The following is an 18515-nucleotide window of genomic DNA, read 5'->3' on the forward strand; positions in this document are numbered from 1 at the left end:
GCATTAGATAATACACCAGCCCTAAAGTTAGGAAGCTCTGAGTTCAAATCTGGTCTCAGACACTTAACATTTCCTAGCTGGTGACCCTGGGCAAGTCACTTAACAATTGCCTCAGGGGAAAAAAAAAAGAAATATAAATCCTCTGCACCTGCCAATTTTCCCTGGTAAAACAACTTCATAATTTGACTTATTTACAATTTCACAGAGGTCAAATGTATACAATGTTCTAAACAAACTTCCATTTTTGCATTTTAGCAAAAATACATAAAAAGGGGGAAAATGAGAAAGGAAAAATAAACCAAGTAAACAAACAACAGCGACAATAACAAAAAGGTGAAGATCTATGCTTTGCTCCATATTCACTCTTCCTTGTTCTCTTTCTGGATGTAGCTGGCACTTTCATCACATCTATTGGAATTGTCTTGAATCATCTCATTGCTGAAAAGAGCCAAGTCATCACAGTTGATTTTCATATAATCGTATTGTTACTGTGTACAATGTTCTCTTGATTCTGCTCACTTCTCTTAGCAATAGTTAATGTAGATATAGAATCATGGAATCATCATTGTTTACATATATGAAAATGTAGCAAAAGGCATATATATGCTAGTTAGAAATTCATGGTATTGTTTTCATGATCTAATAATTCAAGAATTGGGTAAATGTGTGTTAGCTAAGATGATGAGGAAATGTCATGCAGAGGAAAAAGTAAAGCTGGGACAGGGTTTGAGAGCTGATGACTGATAATGAAAGATGGTTAGGAAAATAATTTTTCCATAGAGGAAAACAAAACATGAACATAGCTTAAAAGTACTAACATAATAAGGCATATAAGCCCAGGATTACTTGGGGAAATTAATAAAATAATCTATTCTCTTTCATATCTTATGTAATAGATATGGCTTTTGGTATCTGGAGAGAACTGTCTTTGAAAATAAAATGTTAACTATGGAATGGTGTGATTGATAGCACATATGAAATGTACTGTGATTTTTAATTTTTTACTAGATGACATTTTCTTATATCCATATTTTCAATCAAATATTCAAGAAAGACAGTGAAAGAATTTTAGCATATACTCTGACAACAGAGGACATGAAGAATATAGACACTTAGTTAGTTAACTAACTACCTAAATAAAGTTAACACCTAGAAGTGATTTTGAAGAATAGAATATTAAAGCTAGTTATAGATGGGAAGACTCAAAGAAAAATTGTAAAAGTTAAGAGTGATATGTGAGATCATTAGAACAATACCTTCTGTACTTCCCCCTTTCTATATTTCTAAGTTATAAACTAAGGCCTAGGGAAAGAAAGTTATTTGGCACCTTCTGCATTCAATATTTCCACAGCCAGAAGACTCTGACAATGGAAAGAAGCAATGCTACATTTGTGGTGGAATTCATTCTCCTGGGATTTTCTGACCTTCCTAACCTCCGAAGTTTTCTTTTTGGAACATTCTTAGTCATCTATTTGTGTATACTTATAGGAAATGGCCTGCTCATTTTTATAACTAAGACGAATCCTACTCTTCAAACCCCCATGTACTTTTTCCTTGGAAACTTTTCCTTCTTGGAAATCTGTTATACATCAGTCACTCTCCCTAGAATACTAAGGGATATTTGGACTCAGAAGGGAAACATCCCGTTCCTGTCCTGTGCTGTACAAATTGGCTCCCTTTATGTTCTAGGAATTGCAGAGTGCTTACTCCTGGCTGTGATGGCTTATGACAGATATGTAGCCATCTGTAAGCCTCTTTACTATCCTCTCATCATGAATCACAAGGTATGTATCCAACTGGTGATTGCCTCCTGGATCACGGGGACACCAGCGCAGATAGGACTCACATGCCAGATTTTCTCTCTGAACTTTTGTGGTCCTAACAAACTCAATCATATTTTCTGTGATGCCTCACCACTGCTGGAAGTTGCCTGTGGGGACATATATCAGAAAGAGATCTCTGTCCACATTACTGCTCTCTTTTTTGTCATGATTCCCTTTCTGTTGATACTCATATCTTATCTCAAAATCATAGTCAACATCCTGAAGCTACCATCAACTTCCGGGAAATCCAAAGCCTTTTCTACCTGTTCTTCTCACCTTATAGTAGTATTTTTATTCTTTGGTTCTGCTAGTATTGTGTATTTGCGTCCCAAATCCAGTCAGTCAGCTAAATCCGACAAACTCTTTGCTGTTTTCTATACTATTGTGACTCCAGTGTTAAATCCCCTGATATACAGCCTGAGGAATAAGGATGTAATCCTTGCACTAAAAAAACTCCTTCCAAAATCATGTTATTCATAAACCAAATAGTCACATCTAAATATATGTATATATTAATTTTGCTCTCCATTTCTGCCATTACTACTAAGAAATAGATTGCTGTTCTTTCCTAAGACATCTGCAACATACTTGGAAATAAAGTCAAGGAAATTATATTTAAAGATACCCAACACCTGGTCTGCAAGGGTAGTTTAGTTTATTAGACCTTCACTGAGTTGCTCAAACTGTCTTTTATCTCATGTTGTGACTACTATAAACAGAAACAGCAAAGGCAACCTCAATATATTTTGTCCTATTGTCTTAAAAATATTCAAAGCTACACCTTTTGCTCACAATTTACTTGTTTAAATATTGATCACTTCATGTGTATATGACTGCATGCATAATTCAAATAACAATTCAAATGCTTACTGTGTGCCAATGATGGTGCTAACTGCCAGACAATCCCTGCCCTCATGCTGGACAATCCCTACCCTCAACAAGGTTAACATAGAATGAAGGAAGGAAAAAAAAAAAAAAAAAAACTTAATTTGGGCTGGAAAGTAGGCTAGGCTAAGATCTCATTAGAGATGGGAGCATGATATTCCATGGAGTTTCACCTGAATTAAGCTGTTCTTGAGGAAAATAAATTGGAAGAGACAAAGACAGATAGAGAGAGACAGGTACAGAGAGAGACAGAGAGGAACAGAGGGAAGGTGAGAGACAAAGGAGAGAGAGACATACAGGGAGGGAGAGAAGAAGGGAGGGAAGGAGAGAAAGGTAAGATAAGGTAAGATAGCTTTTTATATGAAACTGATTGCATGTATTATTTCTGCTTTGATCCAATCCTGATGAAAGTATGATTCAATTGATGCACATTGCATAACTTTTCATCTTTACTTCCACTGTAATAGATTTTTCATTCCTCTTCATGTGATATGATTTACCCCATCCTATCTCTTCTTTCCTTCTGTTTCCATTTTCCTCCTTTCATTTATTCTTTGTGTTTTCTGTCATATTATTAAATTTATCTTATACCTATAACTTCTATTTATATGTATATATCTATACATACATATGTAATTTCATTTGCTAACTTCACAAAATCTGCTATGTTTTCTTGCACTTTTTAAATTGCATTTTTTGACTAATTTTAGGTATTGATATCAGGGATCAAATGTTCTGTTTAATTCTAGTCTGCTCTTTTTGAAATTTTGAAATCCTTCTATTACCTTTAATGACCATTTTTCTTTCATGAACTCTTATGCTTATTTTTTCCAGGAGATGAATCTTAGTTATAGCCTTAATTCCTTTTTTTTTTTTTTTTGGAATATCATCTTCCAAGATTTAATCTTTTATCTTCTCTAATTCTTAACATTTGTAATTGCAAAGTAAATGCTGATTGGGATTTCCCAATAAATGCATTGCTCCTGTCTGGCACTCTCTAGTATGTTTTTCATAGACTTCATAGTTGTAAAATTTGACTGCAATTTTTCTTGGTGTTTGTTTTGGTTTGTTTGTTATTTTGTTTGTTTCAAGGTACATAGGGCTAGTAGATTTTCAAATATTTGAATCAATCAATTTATAAAATAAATATGGTTAAAATACTCTACCATTTCCTATATTGTTTTTTCACAATATCACTAAGATTCATATAATTCAAATTTAGTGACCTTTCATTTATAGTTAGGAATCGAGGAATCCAGGGTTCCCATATGCTCCCTTAGCTTGAAAGTGCAGATTTTTCCAGTATATAACACTGCCTCAGTAAGTGATGTTTAGAAGACTGGACTTTAAGGCAGAAAACCACTGTCAGTAAAATGTGATAAGAATCATGAAAAAACTCTCTTCAGAAAACAAAAAAAAAATTCAGGATAAATTTCTATTTAAAGTGTGGTGATGATTCAAATGATTATTTTTAGAAGGAGTCTGTTTTCCTTTTCAACGTTAGGAGGAATATGGTAATAGATAATAATTCATATTGGAGCAAAAGTATAGTTTAGTGGAAAGGACATGAGATCCCTGAATGTTATCCTCTCTATGACACTTAATCACTGTATTATTATATCCCTATGTCAAAAATTACCTTCATACTAAAAATATTTTTGTGGACTCAGATAATGATGAAGATGTGTTTGTGTATATGGGATATAGGGTGGGAGTGAGTATGTAGGTGTATACAAAAAAAAAAAAATTCAGAGACACAGACATATATGTGTACAAAAGAGAATTCAGCTGCAGAACAGATGGAAAGATCCATAAATTCTAAGAATAAATGAGGAATGATTGCCAAGGAATAGGAGTTCTTGCACACAGCAGATGGCAGAGTTGAGTGGTATATTAATATCTCAAACAGGAGTCTGGGAAAGGGAAGGGACTTATGATTTAGTTTAAGAAGAAGTGATAAGGCCTAGAATCCATCTTACCAGAGTCATTTCCTAAGAAAAATTCTCCAAGACACTATGGATTTAGAAATTAATTTTCACAAACTTTTAAAGAATAATTAATTCCAATAATACACAAAATACTTGGAAACACAGGGAAAGAAGAAATTCTACCAAATTCTTAGTTTTTTTTGACAGAAATATGATAGTGATATGAAAATGAGGTACAGTCAGCACAGAGAAAGAAAATTATAGAATTTCCCTAATGAATATTGATGCAAAATATTTTTTTTTCATTTTTCAAGCTTTTTATTTTCAAAAGATATGTATGGATAATATGGCAATATTGACTCTTGAATATCCTTGTGTTTCAGATTTTCATCTCCTTTCCCCCACTCTCTCCCCTAAATGGCAAGTTATCCAATATATGTTAAACATGTCAAAATATATGTTAAATCCAATATATATAAACTTATTTATACAATTCCCTTGCTGCACAAGAAAAATTAAATCAATAAAGAAATTAAATGAGGAAAAAATGCATGCAAACAACAATAAAAAGAGTGAGAATGCTACATTGTGATCAGATTCAGTTCTCACAGTCCTCTCTCTGGGTGTACATGGCTCTTTTTCTCATAAGATCATTGGAACTAGTATCAGTCATCTCATTGTTGGAAAGGGTTATGTTCATCAGAATTGATCATTGTGTAATATTGATGTTTCTGTGTCCAATGAGCTCCTGGTTCTGCTCATTTCACTTAGCATCACTTCATGTAAATCTCTCCAGAACTCTCTGAAATCATCTTGTTGATCATTTCTTATAGAACAATAATACCCCATAACATTTATATAACATAATTTATTCAGACATTTTCTAACTGATGGGCATCCACTCAATTTCCAGTTTCTTGACACCATGAAAAGGACCTCCATAAATATTTTTTTCATGTGTGGCCTTTAAGATCTGTTTGGGATGTAGGCCCAATAGCAACACTGCTATATCAAATGGAATGCACAGTTTGATACCTTTTTTTAACATAGTTCCAAATTGCTCTCCAAAATGGCTGGATTGTTCACAGTTCCATCAACAATTTATTAATGTCCCAGTTTTCCCATTATTGTCAATCCCATTTTAAATGGTTTTCTTTTAAACAACGTATTGTAGAATTCTGGCTTTTAATCCAGTCTGCTATCTGCTTCCATTTTAGGGGAGAATTCAATACATTCACATTCACAGTTAAATAACTGTAATGGGCTGAGGCTTGAGTTGATGCACTGAGGTCCCAAGCACATGAGGCTAAATAGTAATTGGACCATAGTCTATTAATAAGCTTGGAGAAAGAATGGCCCCCGCCCACTCTTTGTGCAAGTCCTGATGTGTTGTATAGGAAATGGCGATTTTGGTGGGTGGAGGCAGGGGAGTGGAAAAGGAAGGGGAAAGAGAGACTTTTTGCATTGCCATTGCAACAGTTTGCTCAGCTCAGATCTCTCTCTGTTAGATGGCTTCCCATCGCAGCTGCCCATATTGCTATCGCAATCCTTATTCATCTCTTCACTTCAATAAATATTGAAGATTTTTCCCTTAACCTGAATTCCTGACTCCAGCTGATTTTAAATACACGGTCATTACAAATAACTACCTCTGTATTTCCTGCCATTTTATTTACCCTAAGTTATGATTTCTCTTTCTTTTTCCCCTTCCCTTCTCCTCAGTATTTTGCCCCCTCCCTCAAATAACCCTTCCCCTTTAGAGCCCCCCTTTTTTACATCTTTCCCCTAATATTTTTTTTCTTTTCCCTTCTATTTGTCTTCCCCTTTCTTTACTCCTTTCCGTCCCCACTTCCCTCTAAAGGGAGACAAATTTCTTTGTGAAACTTAATGTGTCTGATTTTCTCTCTTAGCCAATATCTGATGAAAGTAAGATTCATAAAATGCTCATCTGCCTCCCTTCTTTCCCTTAAATATAATAGATCTTCTTTGTGTCTTCATGAGATGTAATTCCTTTAACTCCTTTTTCCTCTTTTTCTGGTACAAATCCCTTTGCTTCTCTAGTTTCTTTTTTTCTGTATTGTTATAATAAATCAAATTATATTTATACGCTCTAAGTATACCCATAACAGTATTATAATTCTCAAGAGTTCTTTCTTTTTTACCTTCTCATGCTTGAGTTCTGTGAATGAAGATCATTTTTTTGTTCAGTTCTGAGCTTTTCTTCAGAAATAGATGAAATCCACGTATATCATTGAATGTGCATCTTCTTCCCTGAAAGATAATATTCAATTTAGCAGGATAGGTTATTCTTGTCTATAATCCAAATTCATTTGCCTTTCATAATATTAGATTCCAAGGCTTTGGTTTTTTAAGGTAGAAGCTGCTAGGTCCTCAATAATCCTGATTGTGGTTCTTTGGTATTTGAATTGTTTCTTTTTTTCTGATTTCCCTTAGTCTGAGAGTTCTGAAACTGAGGCATAATATTCCTGGAGTTTTAATTTTGAAGGCTCTTTGAGGAGGTGATCAGTTAAGTCTTCCTTTCTTTTTTTTTTTTTTTATAACTTTTTATTGATAGAACTCATGCCAGGGTAATTTTTTACAACATTATCCCTTGCATTCACTTCTGTTCTGATTTTTCCCCTTCCTCCCTCCACCCCCTCCCCCATATAGCAAGCAATCCTTTACATGTTGAATAGGTTACAGTATATCCTGGATACAATATACGTGTGCAGAACCAGACAGTTTTCTTGTTGCACAGGGAGAATTGAATTCAGAAGGTATAAATAATCCGGGAAGAAAAACAAAAATGCAAGCAGTTTATATTCATCTCCCAGTGTTCTTTCTTTGGGTGTAGCTGCTTCTGCCCATCTTTGATCAATTGAAACTGAATTAGCTCTCTTTATTGAAGAGATCCACTTCCATCAGAATACATCCTCAAACAGTATCATTGTTTAAGTATATAATGATCTCCTGGTTCTGCTCATTTCATTTAGCATCAGTTCATGTAAGTATCGCCAATCCTCTCTGTATTCATCCTGCTGATCATTCCTTACAGAACAATAATATTCCATAACATTCATATACCACAGTTTACTCAACCATTTTCCAGTTGATGGGCATCCTTTCATTTTCCAGCTTCTAGCCACTACAAACAGAGTTGCCACAAACATTTTGGCACATAAAGGTCTCTTTCTCTTCTTTAGTATCTCTTTGGGGTATAAGCCCAGTAGAAACACTGCTGTATCAAAGGGTATGCACAGTTTGATAACTTTTTGAGCATAGTTCCAAATTGCTCTCCAGAATGGCTGGATGTGTTCACAGTTCCACCAACAATGTATCAGTGTCCCTATTTTCCCACATCCCCTCCAATATTCCACATTATCTTTCCCTGTCACTCTAGCCAATCTGACAGGTGTGTAGTGTTATCTCAGAGTTGTCTTAATTTGCATTGCTCTGATTAATAATGATTTGGAGCATATTTTCATATGTCTATAAATAATTTCAATTTCTTCGTCTGAGAATTGTCTGTTCATATCCTTTCACCATTTATCAATTGGAGAATGGTTTGATTTCTTATAAATTAGAGTCAATTCTCTATATATTTTGGAAATGAGGCCTTTATCAGAACCTTTGATTGTAAAAATGTTTTCCCAGTTTATTGTTTCCCTTCTAATCTTGTCTGCATTTGTTTTATTTGTACAAAAACTTTTCAATTTGATATAATCAAAATTTTCTATTTTGTGGTCAATAGTGATCTCTAGTTCTTCTTTGGTCATAAATTCCTCCCTCTTCCACAGGTCTGAGAGGTAAACTATCCTATGCTCTTCCAATTTATTTATAATCTCATTCTTTATGCCTAGGTCATGAACCCATTTTGATCTTATCTTGGTGTACGGTGTTAAGTGTGGGAAAATGCCTAGTTTCTGTCATACTAATTTCCAATTTTCCCAGCTATTTTTGTAAAATAGTGCATTCTTATCCCAGAAACTGGTGTATTTGGGTTTGTCAAACACTATATTATTAAAGTTATTGGCTGTTTTGTCCTTTGAACCTAATCTATTCCATTGATCAACTAGTCTATTTCTTAGCCTGGACTGAATTTGTGTGGAAGGTGTTTTGTAGTTTTTTGCTCATAAAGTTTTTGATTTTCCCTTGGGAGATAGATTCCTAAATATTTTATACAATCAGTAGTTACTTTAAATGGAATTTCTTTTTGTAACTCTAACTGTTGGGTTTTGTTAGTGATATATAAGAATGCTGATGACTTATGTGGGTTTATTTTATACCCTGCAACTTTGCTGAAGGTGTGGATTGTTTCTAATAACTTTTTGGTAGAGTCTCTGGGGTTCTCTAAGTATACCATCATATCATCAGCAAAGAGTGATAATTTGGTTGCCTCATTGCCTATTCTTATTCCTTTAATCTCTTTCTCAACTCTTATTGCCAAAGCTAGCATTTCTAATACAATATTAAATAGTAACGGTGATAATGGGCAACCTTGTTTTACTCCTGATCTTATTGGGAATGGTTGCAGTTTGTCCCCATTACATGTGATGCTTATTGCTGGTTTTAAATAGATGCTACTGATTATTTTAAGGAAAAGTCCATTTATTCCTATAATCTTAAGAATTTTTAATAGGAATGGATGTTGGATTTTATCAAATGCTTTTTTTTTTGCAATTATTGAGATGATCATATGGTTGTTGTTAATTTGATTATTAATATGGCCAATTATACTGATAGTTTTCCTAATATTGAACCAGCCCTGCATTCCTGGTATAAATCCTACTTGATCATGGTATATTATCCTGGGGATGATTTTCTATAGTCTTTTTGCTAATATCTTATTGAAGATTTTATCATCAATATTCATTAGGGAGATTGGTCTATAATGTTCTTTCTCTGTTTTCAACCTACCTGGTTTTGGTATCAGTACCATGTCTGTGTCATAAAAGGAGTTTGGTAGGACTCCTTCATTCCCTATTTTTTCAAATAGTTTATAAAGCATTGGGGCTAATTGTTCTTTGAATGTTTGGTAGAATTCACATGTAAATCCATCTGGTCACAGGGATTTTTTTTTTAGGGAGTTGATTAACAGCTTGTTCTATTTCTTTTTCTGAAATGGGACTATTTAAGCAATTTACTTCCTCCTCTGATAATCTGGGAAGCCTATATATTTGGAGGTAGTCATCCATTTCACTTAGGTTATCAAATTTATTGGCATAAAGTTGGGCAAAGTAACCCCTTATTATTTCTTTAATTTCCTCTTCATCAGTGGAAAATTCTCCTTTTTCATTTTTAAGATTGCCAATTTGATTTCCCCCTCTCCTTTTTCTAATCAGATTTACCAAAGATTTATCAATTTTATTGGTTTTTTCATAAAACCAAATCTTAGTTTTATTTATTAGTTCAATAGTTTGTTTTTTTTTTATTTTCTGTATTATTAATTTCTCCTTTTAATTTTAGAATTTCAAGTTTAGTAATTGATTGGGGGTTTTTAATTTGGTCTTTTTCTAACTTTTTAAGTTCCAGGCCCAATTCATTGATCTTCTCTCTTTCTATTTTATTCATAGATAAGGATAGAAAATTTCCCCTTATTACTGCTTTGACTGCATCCCATAAATTTTGATATGATGTCTCATCATTGTCACTATCTTGAGTGAAATTATTAATTGTGTCTATAATTTACTGTTTCACCCAATCATTCTTTAAGATGAGATTATTTAGTTTCTGTTGGAATCCTTACTAACTGCTAACTAATTAGAGTTGATCTAATTTTACAAGAAGATGTTTTGGGCAGAACCTGAAACAAGGTACTAAGTAAAACTAATTAATACAAGGCTTGTGTTCACACCTTTACTCATTGGAGTTCAATGAGTTCATACCTCCCTTGAAGCTCTTTGGGCCAGAGAGCACTATGGGAGAAAACCCACAATCCCTCTCTTGAAGGAGCATAAATAGAGCTTCAATGGGCCAGTCAAAGTAGTTCTTCAGAGTGAAGAAGCTACAAGTCGAGATTTCAGTGGAGTTATGCCAGAAGCCCTCTCTCCGAGGCAAGGCAGAATATTTTCCACTTGGCTGGCTGTTGGCAGAAGAAGAGTTTTCAGAGGAAGAAGCTACGAGTCAAGAGTTCAGTGGACACCCAGATTCATCTTCATCTCACACCACTGTGGTAGGTGGCTGGGCTCCTGCACACCCCCCACTGAGACCAAGCTGGTCTGAAAGACTCACCAGAAAGCTAGCCGAGCCCCGAGTGAAGGAGACAAGAGATTCATTCCATCTCTGTGCTGGTTGGAGGCAGAAGAAAGCAGAGGCAGAGGCTAAAGGACAGAACCTTTGATTTTGGAGACATTCGGAGGGCTCTAAGCTAAACCGGCTGTGTTTTGAGAAGAACAAACTCTGACATTTTGGCGCCCGAACAGGGACCCCACATTTGAACTCATAACAAGTTTCCAATTACTTTTTGGTATATTTACATGTAACATTTTGTTGAATGTAGTTTTTATTGCATTGTGATCTGAAAAGAAAGCATTTACTATTTCTGCCTTCCTGCATTTAATTTTGAGGTCTTTATGTCCTAATATATGGTCAATTTTTGTGTAGGTTCCATGAACTGCTGAAAAGAAAGTATACTCCTTTCTGTCACCATTCAGTTTTCTCCAGAGATCTATCATACCTAATTTGTCTAATATTTTATTTACCTCTTTAATGTCTTTCTTATTTGTTTTGTGATTTGATTTATCTAAATCGGAGAGTGCAAGATTGAGATCTCTCAGTATTATAGTTTTGCTATCTATTTCTTCTCGCAACTCTCTTAACTTCTCCTTTAGGAAATTAGATGCTATACCACTTGGTGCATATATGTTTAATACTGATATTGCTTCATTGTCTATAGTACCCTTAAGCAAGATGTAGTTTCCTTCCTTATCTCTTTTAATTAGATCAATCTTTGCTTTTGCTTGATCTGAGATAAGGATGTTAACCCCTGCTTTTTTGACTTCACCTGAAGCATAATAGATTCTGCTCCAGCCTTTTACCTTTACTCTGTATGTATCTCCCTGCTTTAAATGTGTTTCCTGTAAACAACAGATTGTAGGGTTCTGACTTTTGATCCAGTCTGCTATCTGCCTCCTCTTTATGGGAGAGTTCATCCCATTCACATTTATGGTTAAAATAACCAATTCTGTATTTCCTGCCATCCTAATATCCCCAGATTATACTTTTCTTTTTCTTGCCCTCCTTCCCTTCTTCCCTAAAATTAAACTTACTGGTCCCCCTAACACCACGCAGCTCTCCCTCTTTAGTATTCCTCCCTCCTCCCTTTGAATCCCTTCACCTTTCTTGTACCCTTGCCTTATTACTCTTTTTCCTTCTCCCTTTTACTCTCCCACTTTTTAATGAAGTGAGAGAAGAATCTCTGTAAAACAAATATATCAATTATTTCCTCTTTGAACCAACTCTGATGAGAGTAGGATTCACACAATGTTCCTCCCCCTCTCTAAGTTCTCTCATATATGATAGGTTTCCTTTGTCTCACTGTCATATGTAGTTTCCCTCATTTTATCTCCCCTCTTCCCTTTTTTTGACACTATCCCTTTTCCATTTCTACTTCCCTTTTTTATGTTATATCGGTAAAATCAAATTATACATATGGTTTTTATGTATACCCACAACAAAAGTACAGTACTCAAGAGTGAGTGCCTTTTACCTTTTTCTACTTCTCTCGACTCCTGTTGTTGCAGATCAAATTTTTTGTTTAAGTCTGTTTTTTTTTCCTTAGAAACAGATGGAATTCCTCTATTTCCTTAAATATCCATCTTCTTCCATGGAAAAAAATACTCAGCTTAGCTGAGTATATTGGATTTAACATATATTTTAACATGTTTAACATATATTGGATCACTTGCCATTTGGGGAAAGAGTGGGGCAAGGGAGATGAAAATCTGAAATACAAGGATATTCAAGGGTCAATATTGCCAAATTATCCATACATATCTTTTGAAAATAAAAAGCTTGAAAAATTAAAAAAAATATTTTGCATCAATATTCATCAGGGAAATTCTTCTATAATTTTCTTTCTCTGTGTTGACTCTACCTGGTTTAGGTATCAGAACCATATTTGTGTCAAAAAAGGGAATTTGATTGGACTTCTTTCCCTATTTTTCCAAATATTTTGCATAGGATTGAAGTTAAGTATTCTTTCAAAATTTGGGAGAATTCACTTGTAAATCCATATGGCCATGAAGATTTTTTCTTATTCAGTTTATTAATAGGTTGTTCAATTTCTTTTTTTAATGGTGCTATTTAATTGTTTTATTTCTGCCTCTGTTAATTTGGATTATCTACATTTTCTGAGCATTCATCTATTTTATTTAAATTATCAAATTTATTGGTATACACTTAAGCATAATATCTCCTTATTCTTGTTCTAATTTAATCTTTAATAGTGGAAAGTTCACCTTTTAATTTTTCATACTAATAATTTCCTTTTCTTTTTTTCCTAACTAAAGGTTTATCGATTTGTCTGGCTTCTTTATAAAACCAACACATAGTTTTCCTCATTGATTCAATAGTTTTTGTATTTTCAATTTTATTTATCCCCCCTTTCATTTAATGAATTTCATATTGTTAGTTAATTGGAGGGTTAACTTTTTTTTTTAGCTTTTTCATTTGCATGTCCAATTCATTGATCTTCTCTTTCTCTATTTTATTCATGTAAGCATCTAGAAGCACACAATGTCTCCTAAGAACTACTTTTGACTGTATCCCCAAAATTTTGATTTGTTTTCTCATTGTTGTCATTCTCTCTTCTATGACTTTTTAAATTATATAACTTCAGTACAATTTTCTCTCACTTAATTTAATCCCACCTGAATGCAGCAGAAAGGAGTAGATATTTTTTTGAAAATGATTCAACATGATTAGAAGACTTGAATGAATTCCTTCCCTTCCAGGTTTCCTGTTTGAGTTACTAATATACTACTCAACGCTATCATCTGATGTCTCCAAGTACTCCTATTCCTTGGGGAAAATCCCTGATTTACTCTTAGAATTTATGAACTTTTCTAAATGTTCTGCAGCTGAATTCATTTTTATACCTATACATGTCTGTGTCTATGAATCATTTTTTTTATATACACACATAAACACATACACAAACACAAACACTTCCCTATTTCCATCCCATATCCCTTATGTATATACACAAATCTTCATCATTAGTTGAATCCATTAAAATGTTCTTTAGTATGAAGTCAAACTTTGACATATGCATATACTAACACAATGGTTAAGTGCCCTAGGGAGGTTAACATTCAAGGATTTCACCACCTTTCCAGTAACCTGTTCTTTTGCTTCCTTAGGGATTATTATCTACTACCTCATTCGTCCTAATTTTCAAAGTGGAAACAGACTATGATTCCTGACCTTCTGCATTCTCTGGAAGAGTTTTTAATGATTTTTATCAAATTTTAATGCCAGTGGTCTTTTGGCTCAAAGTCCAGTTTTCTAAACATCACCTAATAAAATGGTGTTACATAGTCAAAAATCAAGGGATCTGAGCCCAAGGAGCTTATGGCAACCCTAGCTTTCTTCATTTCTAAGTATCTATAGATGAAAGAACACTATACTATACTTCTCTTAATCTGTTTCCCCGTGACTTGATGGATAATGTTTAAATTATTTGAATCATAGTGTTATTGTGGAAAAATAAATTAGCAAAAGGTAAGGTGTTTTAATCATATTTATTTTATAATATCGATCTATTCAATTATTTGAAATTCAAGCAGTTCTTTGTATATTAAACCAAACAAAACACAACAAACACAAAACACACACAAAAATAAAACAAGTATAATGAAAGTATTCATAGGTCTCTCCAGGAAAGAGAGTCCAGAAAAAGACACCAAGAAACATTTCAGTCAAATTTCACAACTATGAAGTCAAGGTAAAACATACTATGGGATGCCAGATGGAAGCAATGTATACATTGGGAAATCCCAATCAGCATTTGCTTTGCACTACATCATTTAAGGATTGGAAAAGATCCAATATTACATCCAATATTAGAAGATTCAAAAAACAATGGAACTCAAGATGCAACTAAGGATTACCTCCTGGTAAAATTAAGCATAAATCTTCATAGGAAAAAAAATGCTCATTCAAGGAAAGAGAACAATTACAAGCTTTCAAAAGGAGCAGACTAGAAGTACATAAAGCATTTGATCATCGATATGGATACTCAAAAGATGTCTAAAAAGGAAATTAAAAATGTAAATAAAAACACAGCAGATTCCTTGGAGTTGCAATGTTTACATCCCATTGAAAGATAACACTTATAATTCTTAAAATTATACCAGTAATAGTATAACTTGAAGTAACAAACACACACACACACACACACACACACACACACACACACATATATATATATACATACATACATATAGATGTGTGTGTATATATATATATATGTATGTATATGTATATGTATCTATATGTATGTGTATAAATATATATATATATATAAACATTATAGGTATAAGGTGAATTTAAGGATATAACATAAAATATAAACAAAGGATAAAGAAAAGGAGTAAACTATATACAAAAGAAAAAAAAAGAATTAGAATGGGGTAAATTACATCACATGAAGAAGCATGAAAAATCTAATTATGACTTAAGAAAAGAGAAGTTGGACAATGTGCATCAAAGGAATCTATGCAAAATAAGAAATGAATGCAAAATGAATCAGTATGGGATCAAAAAGAAATAATATATGCAATCAATTGCATATAAAAAATCTACCTTACCCTCCCTTACCTTACCTTATCTGTCTCTGTCTCTCTCCGTCTCCCTTTCTGTCTGTATCTCTTCATCTCTCTGTCTCTCTTTCTCTCTCTCTCTGTCTCTGTGTGTGTGTGTGTGTGTCTCTGTCTCTGTCTCTGTCTGTCTGTCTCTCTGTGTGTCTTTCTCTGTCTGTATCTATCTCTATCTCTTTCTCTCTGTCTTTGTCCCTATCTTTTTCTGTCTCTGTCTTTCTGTCTCTTTCTGTGTCTGTCTCTATGTATCTACCTCTCTTTGTCTCTTTGTCTGTCTCTCACTGTTTATCTCTCTGCCCTCCTTTATTTTCCTAAACAGTAGCTCTGCTTGGATGTGACTCCCACACCTAATAAATCCTTGGTGCCCAGCCTACCTTTCCAACCCAGATGCAGTTTGCTTTTTATATTTTCTTCCTCCTTCAATATTAACCACCTTGAACGCAGGGATTGTCCCCAGCACTCAGCACCATCTTTGGCACACAGTAAGCATTTGAAATATTAGTTGAATTGAACATGCACATATACATACATGGTTAAATTTAAATAACAAATTTTGAGTAAAAGGATAATTTTGAAAAAAAATAGGACAATAGGATAAAATGTAGTAAGATTGCAGTCAATTTTTCTGTTGGGAATAGTCATCATGTGAGATAAAGGACAGTTTCATCAACCTACTTCAAGTCTAATAAAATAGAAATTGTAAGCGTGCATGGATATCTTCAAATATAATCTCTTCTACTTTTTTCAGTATGTTGCAGATGTCTTATGAAACAAGAAAAAATCTATTTCTTATGACCGATGGAACAAATAGATAGGATTTTTTTTTAAAATTATGAACATTTGATTCATCAATAACATCATCTTGGAATGATGTTTTTCAATGCAGCAATTACATCCTTATTCCTCATGCTATATATCATGGGGTTTAATGCTGGTGTCACAATAGCATAGAAAAGGGAATAGAATTTGTCAGATTTGGCTGAATGACTGGATTTGGGATGCAAATACACAATACAACCAGACCCATAAAATAAACCTACAACCATGAGATGAGAAGAGCAAGTAGAGAAAGCTTTGGATTTCCCTGAGGTTGATGGCAGCTTCAGGACAGTGACAATGATTTTGACATAAGACATAAGTATCAACAGAAAGGGAATCATGCCAAAAAAGAGAGCACTCATATGGAGAGAAAGCTCTTTATGATATGTGTCCCCACATGCAATTTCTAGTAGTGGTGAAGCATCACAGAAAATATGATTAAGTTTGTTAGAACCACAAAAGTTCAGAGAGAAAATCTGATATGTTAGTCCTATCTGGGCTGGCATCCCAGTGACCCAGGAGGTAATCACCAATTGGACACATACCTTGCGATTCATGATGAGAGGATAGTAAAGAGGTTTACAGATGGCTACATATCTGTCATAAGCCATCACAACCAGGAGTAAGCCCTCTGCTACTCCTAAAATATAAAGGGAGCAAGTTTGTATAGCACAGGACAGGAATGGGATGTTTCCCTTCTGAGTCCAAATATCTCTTAGCATTCTAGGGAGAGTGACTGATGTGTAACATATTTCCAAGAAGGAAAAATTTCCAAGGAAAAAGTACATGGGGGTTTGAAGAGTAGGATTCATCTTAGTTATCACAATGAGAAGTCCATTTCCTATAAGTATACTCATATAGGTCACTAATAAAATTCCAAATAGAAAACCTCGGAGGTTGGGAAGGTCAGAAAATCCCAAGAGAATGAATTCCACCACAAATGTAAAATTGTTTCTTTCCATTTTGTCAGTTTCTTCTGACTATAGAGCTATTGAATTCAGGGCCAAAACATTATCTTCTTTCCATAGGCCTTATTTTCTGCTTTAGAAATATAAAATTGGGAGAAGAACAGAGGGTGTTCATTAAAGTATATCCTACATCATTCATAATTTTATAATCACCCCATAATTTTATAATTTTTGTTTAGTCTTCCCTGCTGTAGCTAACATTTAATGTTCTACACTTCAATGTCACTTCTAACTGTTAACATTCTTTATTCTCTCTCATAAAGCCAAAATCAACCAATGAATTTTGATTGAATTTTGACTACTTGTCAGAGAACATTATAAAGATATGTGCCAATTTTTTTTGAATATTTGGATAAAAACTCGAATTTAAGAAATGTCATCTAATAAAACATTTAAAATCATTATAAATCTAATATACACCATCAGCAACATCTTTGCGAAGATAACATTTTGCTTTTTAAATGCCATTCTCTTCTGATACTAGAAGCTATAAATTCTGTAGAAGATATGAAATAGAAGAAATTAAATATATTAATATTTTCTCCAAATAATATTGGTCTTACATGCCTTGTTTTATTAGTCCCTTTAAGTTTTAATCGTGATTTTCTTCCTATATGGAGAATTTTGACTAGTCATCTTTCATCAAAATCTCCTCCTTGCTCAAGTCTTGTCTCAGTTTCACACTTTCCTATCTGTGGCATTTCCTGATTACTTTAGCTAACAGACTTCCTCCCATCCTTGACTTGCTAGATAATGAAAATATAGCATACATTTGCTAACTAGAATATATAACTGAGAGTAGCAGAAAATATATACATTCTCACATTTTTCCATATATTAATTCCATGTCTTTGTTAAGATTCTAAGTCTTTTGACTCAGAGTCTTCACTTGTATATCTCAATATTTCTTGAGCATAAGAGGTGATTAATGAATGTGAATTTAATCACAATATTATATAGCTTCTTAATCTCAATTATTTCATTTACTAGCATTTAATTCATTGTTTTCTCCTCATTTCAAATTTTAGTGTGAACTCTTAGTCTCTTCATTCCTAATGCAATATTTATTAAACTGTATATTAAATATAAAATTAAACACAAATATGTGATATATACATATATGTATATACATACTTAGATTTTCATATATTCTTGTATACATACATGGCTCAGACTTCTATATATGCATACACATACTTATAGGCACATAGACATACATACAAACATTACTGTATTGAATTATATTAATTTTTAACTTGAGCTTAAAAATGA

The 18515-nt window shown here is 33.7% G+C and overlaps 2 protein-coding genes across 2 annotated transcripts; one reads left to right on the plus strand and one right to left on the minus strand.

Annotated features, from left to right (window-relative positions):
• The first annotated feature begins 1333 nt into the window (after positions 1–1333).
• LOC127540323 (olfactory receptor 10AG1-like) lies at positions 1334–2303 on the plus strand. Its single transcript, XM_051964965.1, has one exon. It carries the CDS (start codon positions 1368–1370, stop codon positions 2301–2303), a length of 936 nt encoding a protein of 311 aa, XP_051820925.1. The 5' UTR covers positions 1334–1367.
• A 14010-nt stretch (positions 2304–16313) lies between these two features.
• Positions 16314–17240, minus strand: LOC127540329 (olfactory receptor 10AG1-like). Its single transcript, XM_051964972.1, has one exon. The coding sequence runs from the start codon at positions 17235–17237 to the stop codon at positions 16314–16316; it is 924 nt and encodes a 307-aa protein (XP_051820932.1). The 5' UTR covers positions 17238–17240.
• Positions 17241–18515: the final 1275 nt, after the last annotated feature.

The sequence above is a fragment of the Antechinus flavipes genome, chromosome 6, assembly GCF_016432865.1.
Source record: "Antechinus flavipes isolate AdamAnt ecotype Samford, QLD, Australia chromosome 6, AdamAnt_v2, whole genome shotgun sequence".
Lineage (NCBI taxonomy): Eukaryota > Metazoa > Chordata > Mammalia > Dasyuromorphia > Dasyuridae > Antechinus > Antechinus flavipes.

What these genes read in the sequence shown, in the direction of transcription:
- LOC127540323 (XM_051964965.1), top strand. Translation starts at nt 1,368, where the DNA reads ATGGAAAGAAGCAATGCTACATTTGTGGTGGAATTCATTCTCCTGGGA.
- LOC127540329 (XM_051964972.1), bottom strand. Translation starts at nt 17,237, where the DNA reads ATGGAAAGAAACAATTTTACATTTGTGGTGGAATTCATTCTCTTGGGA.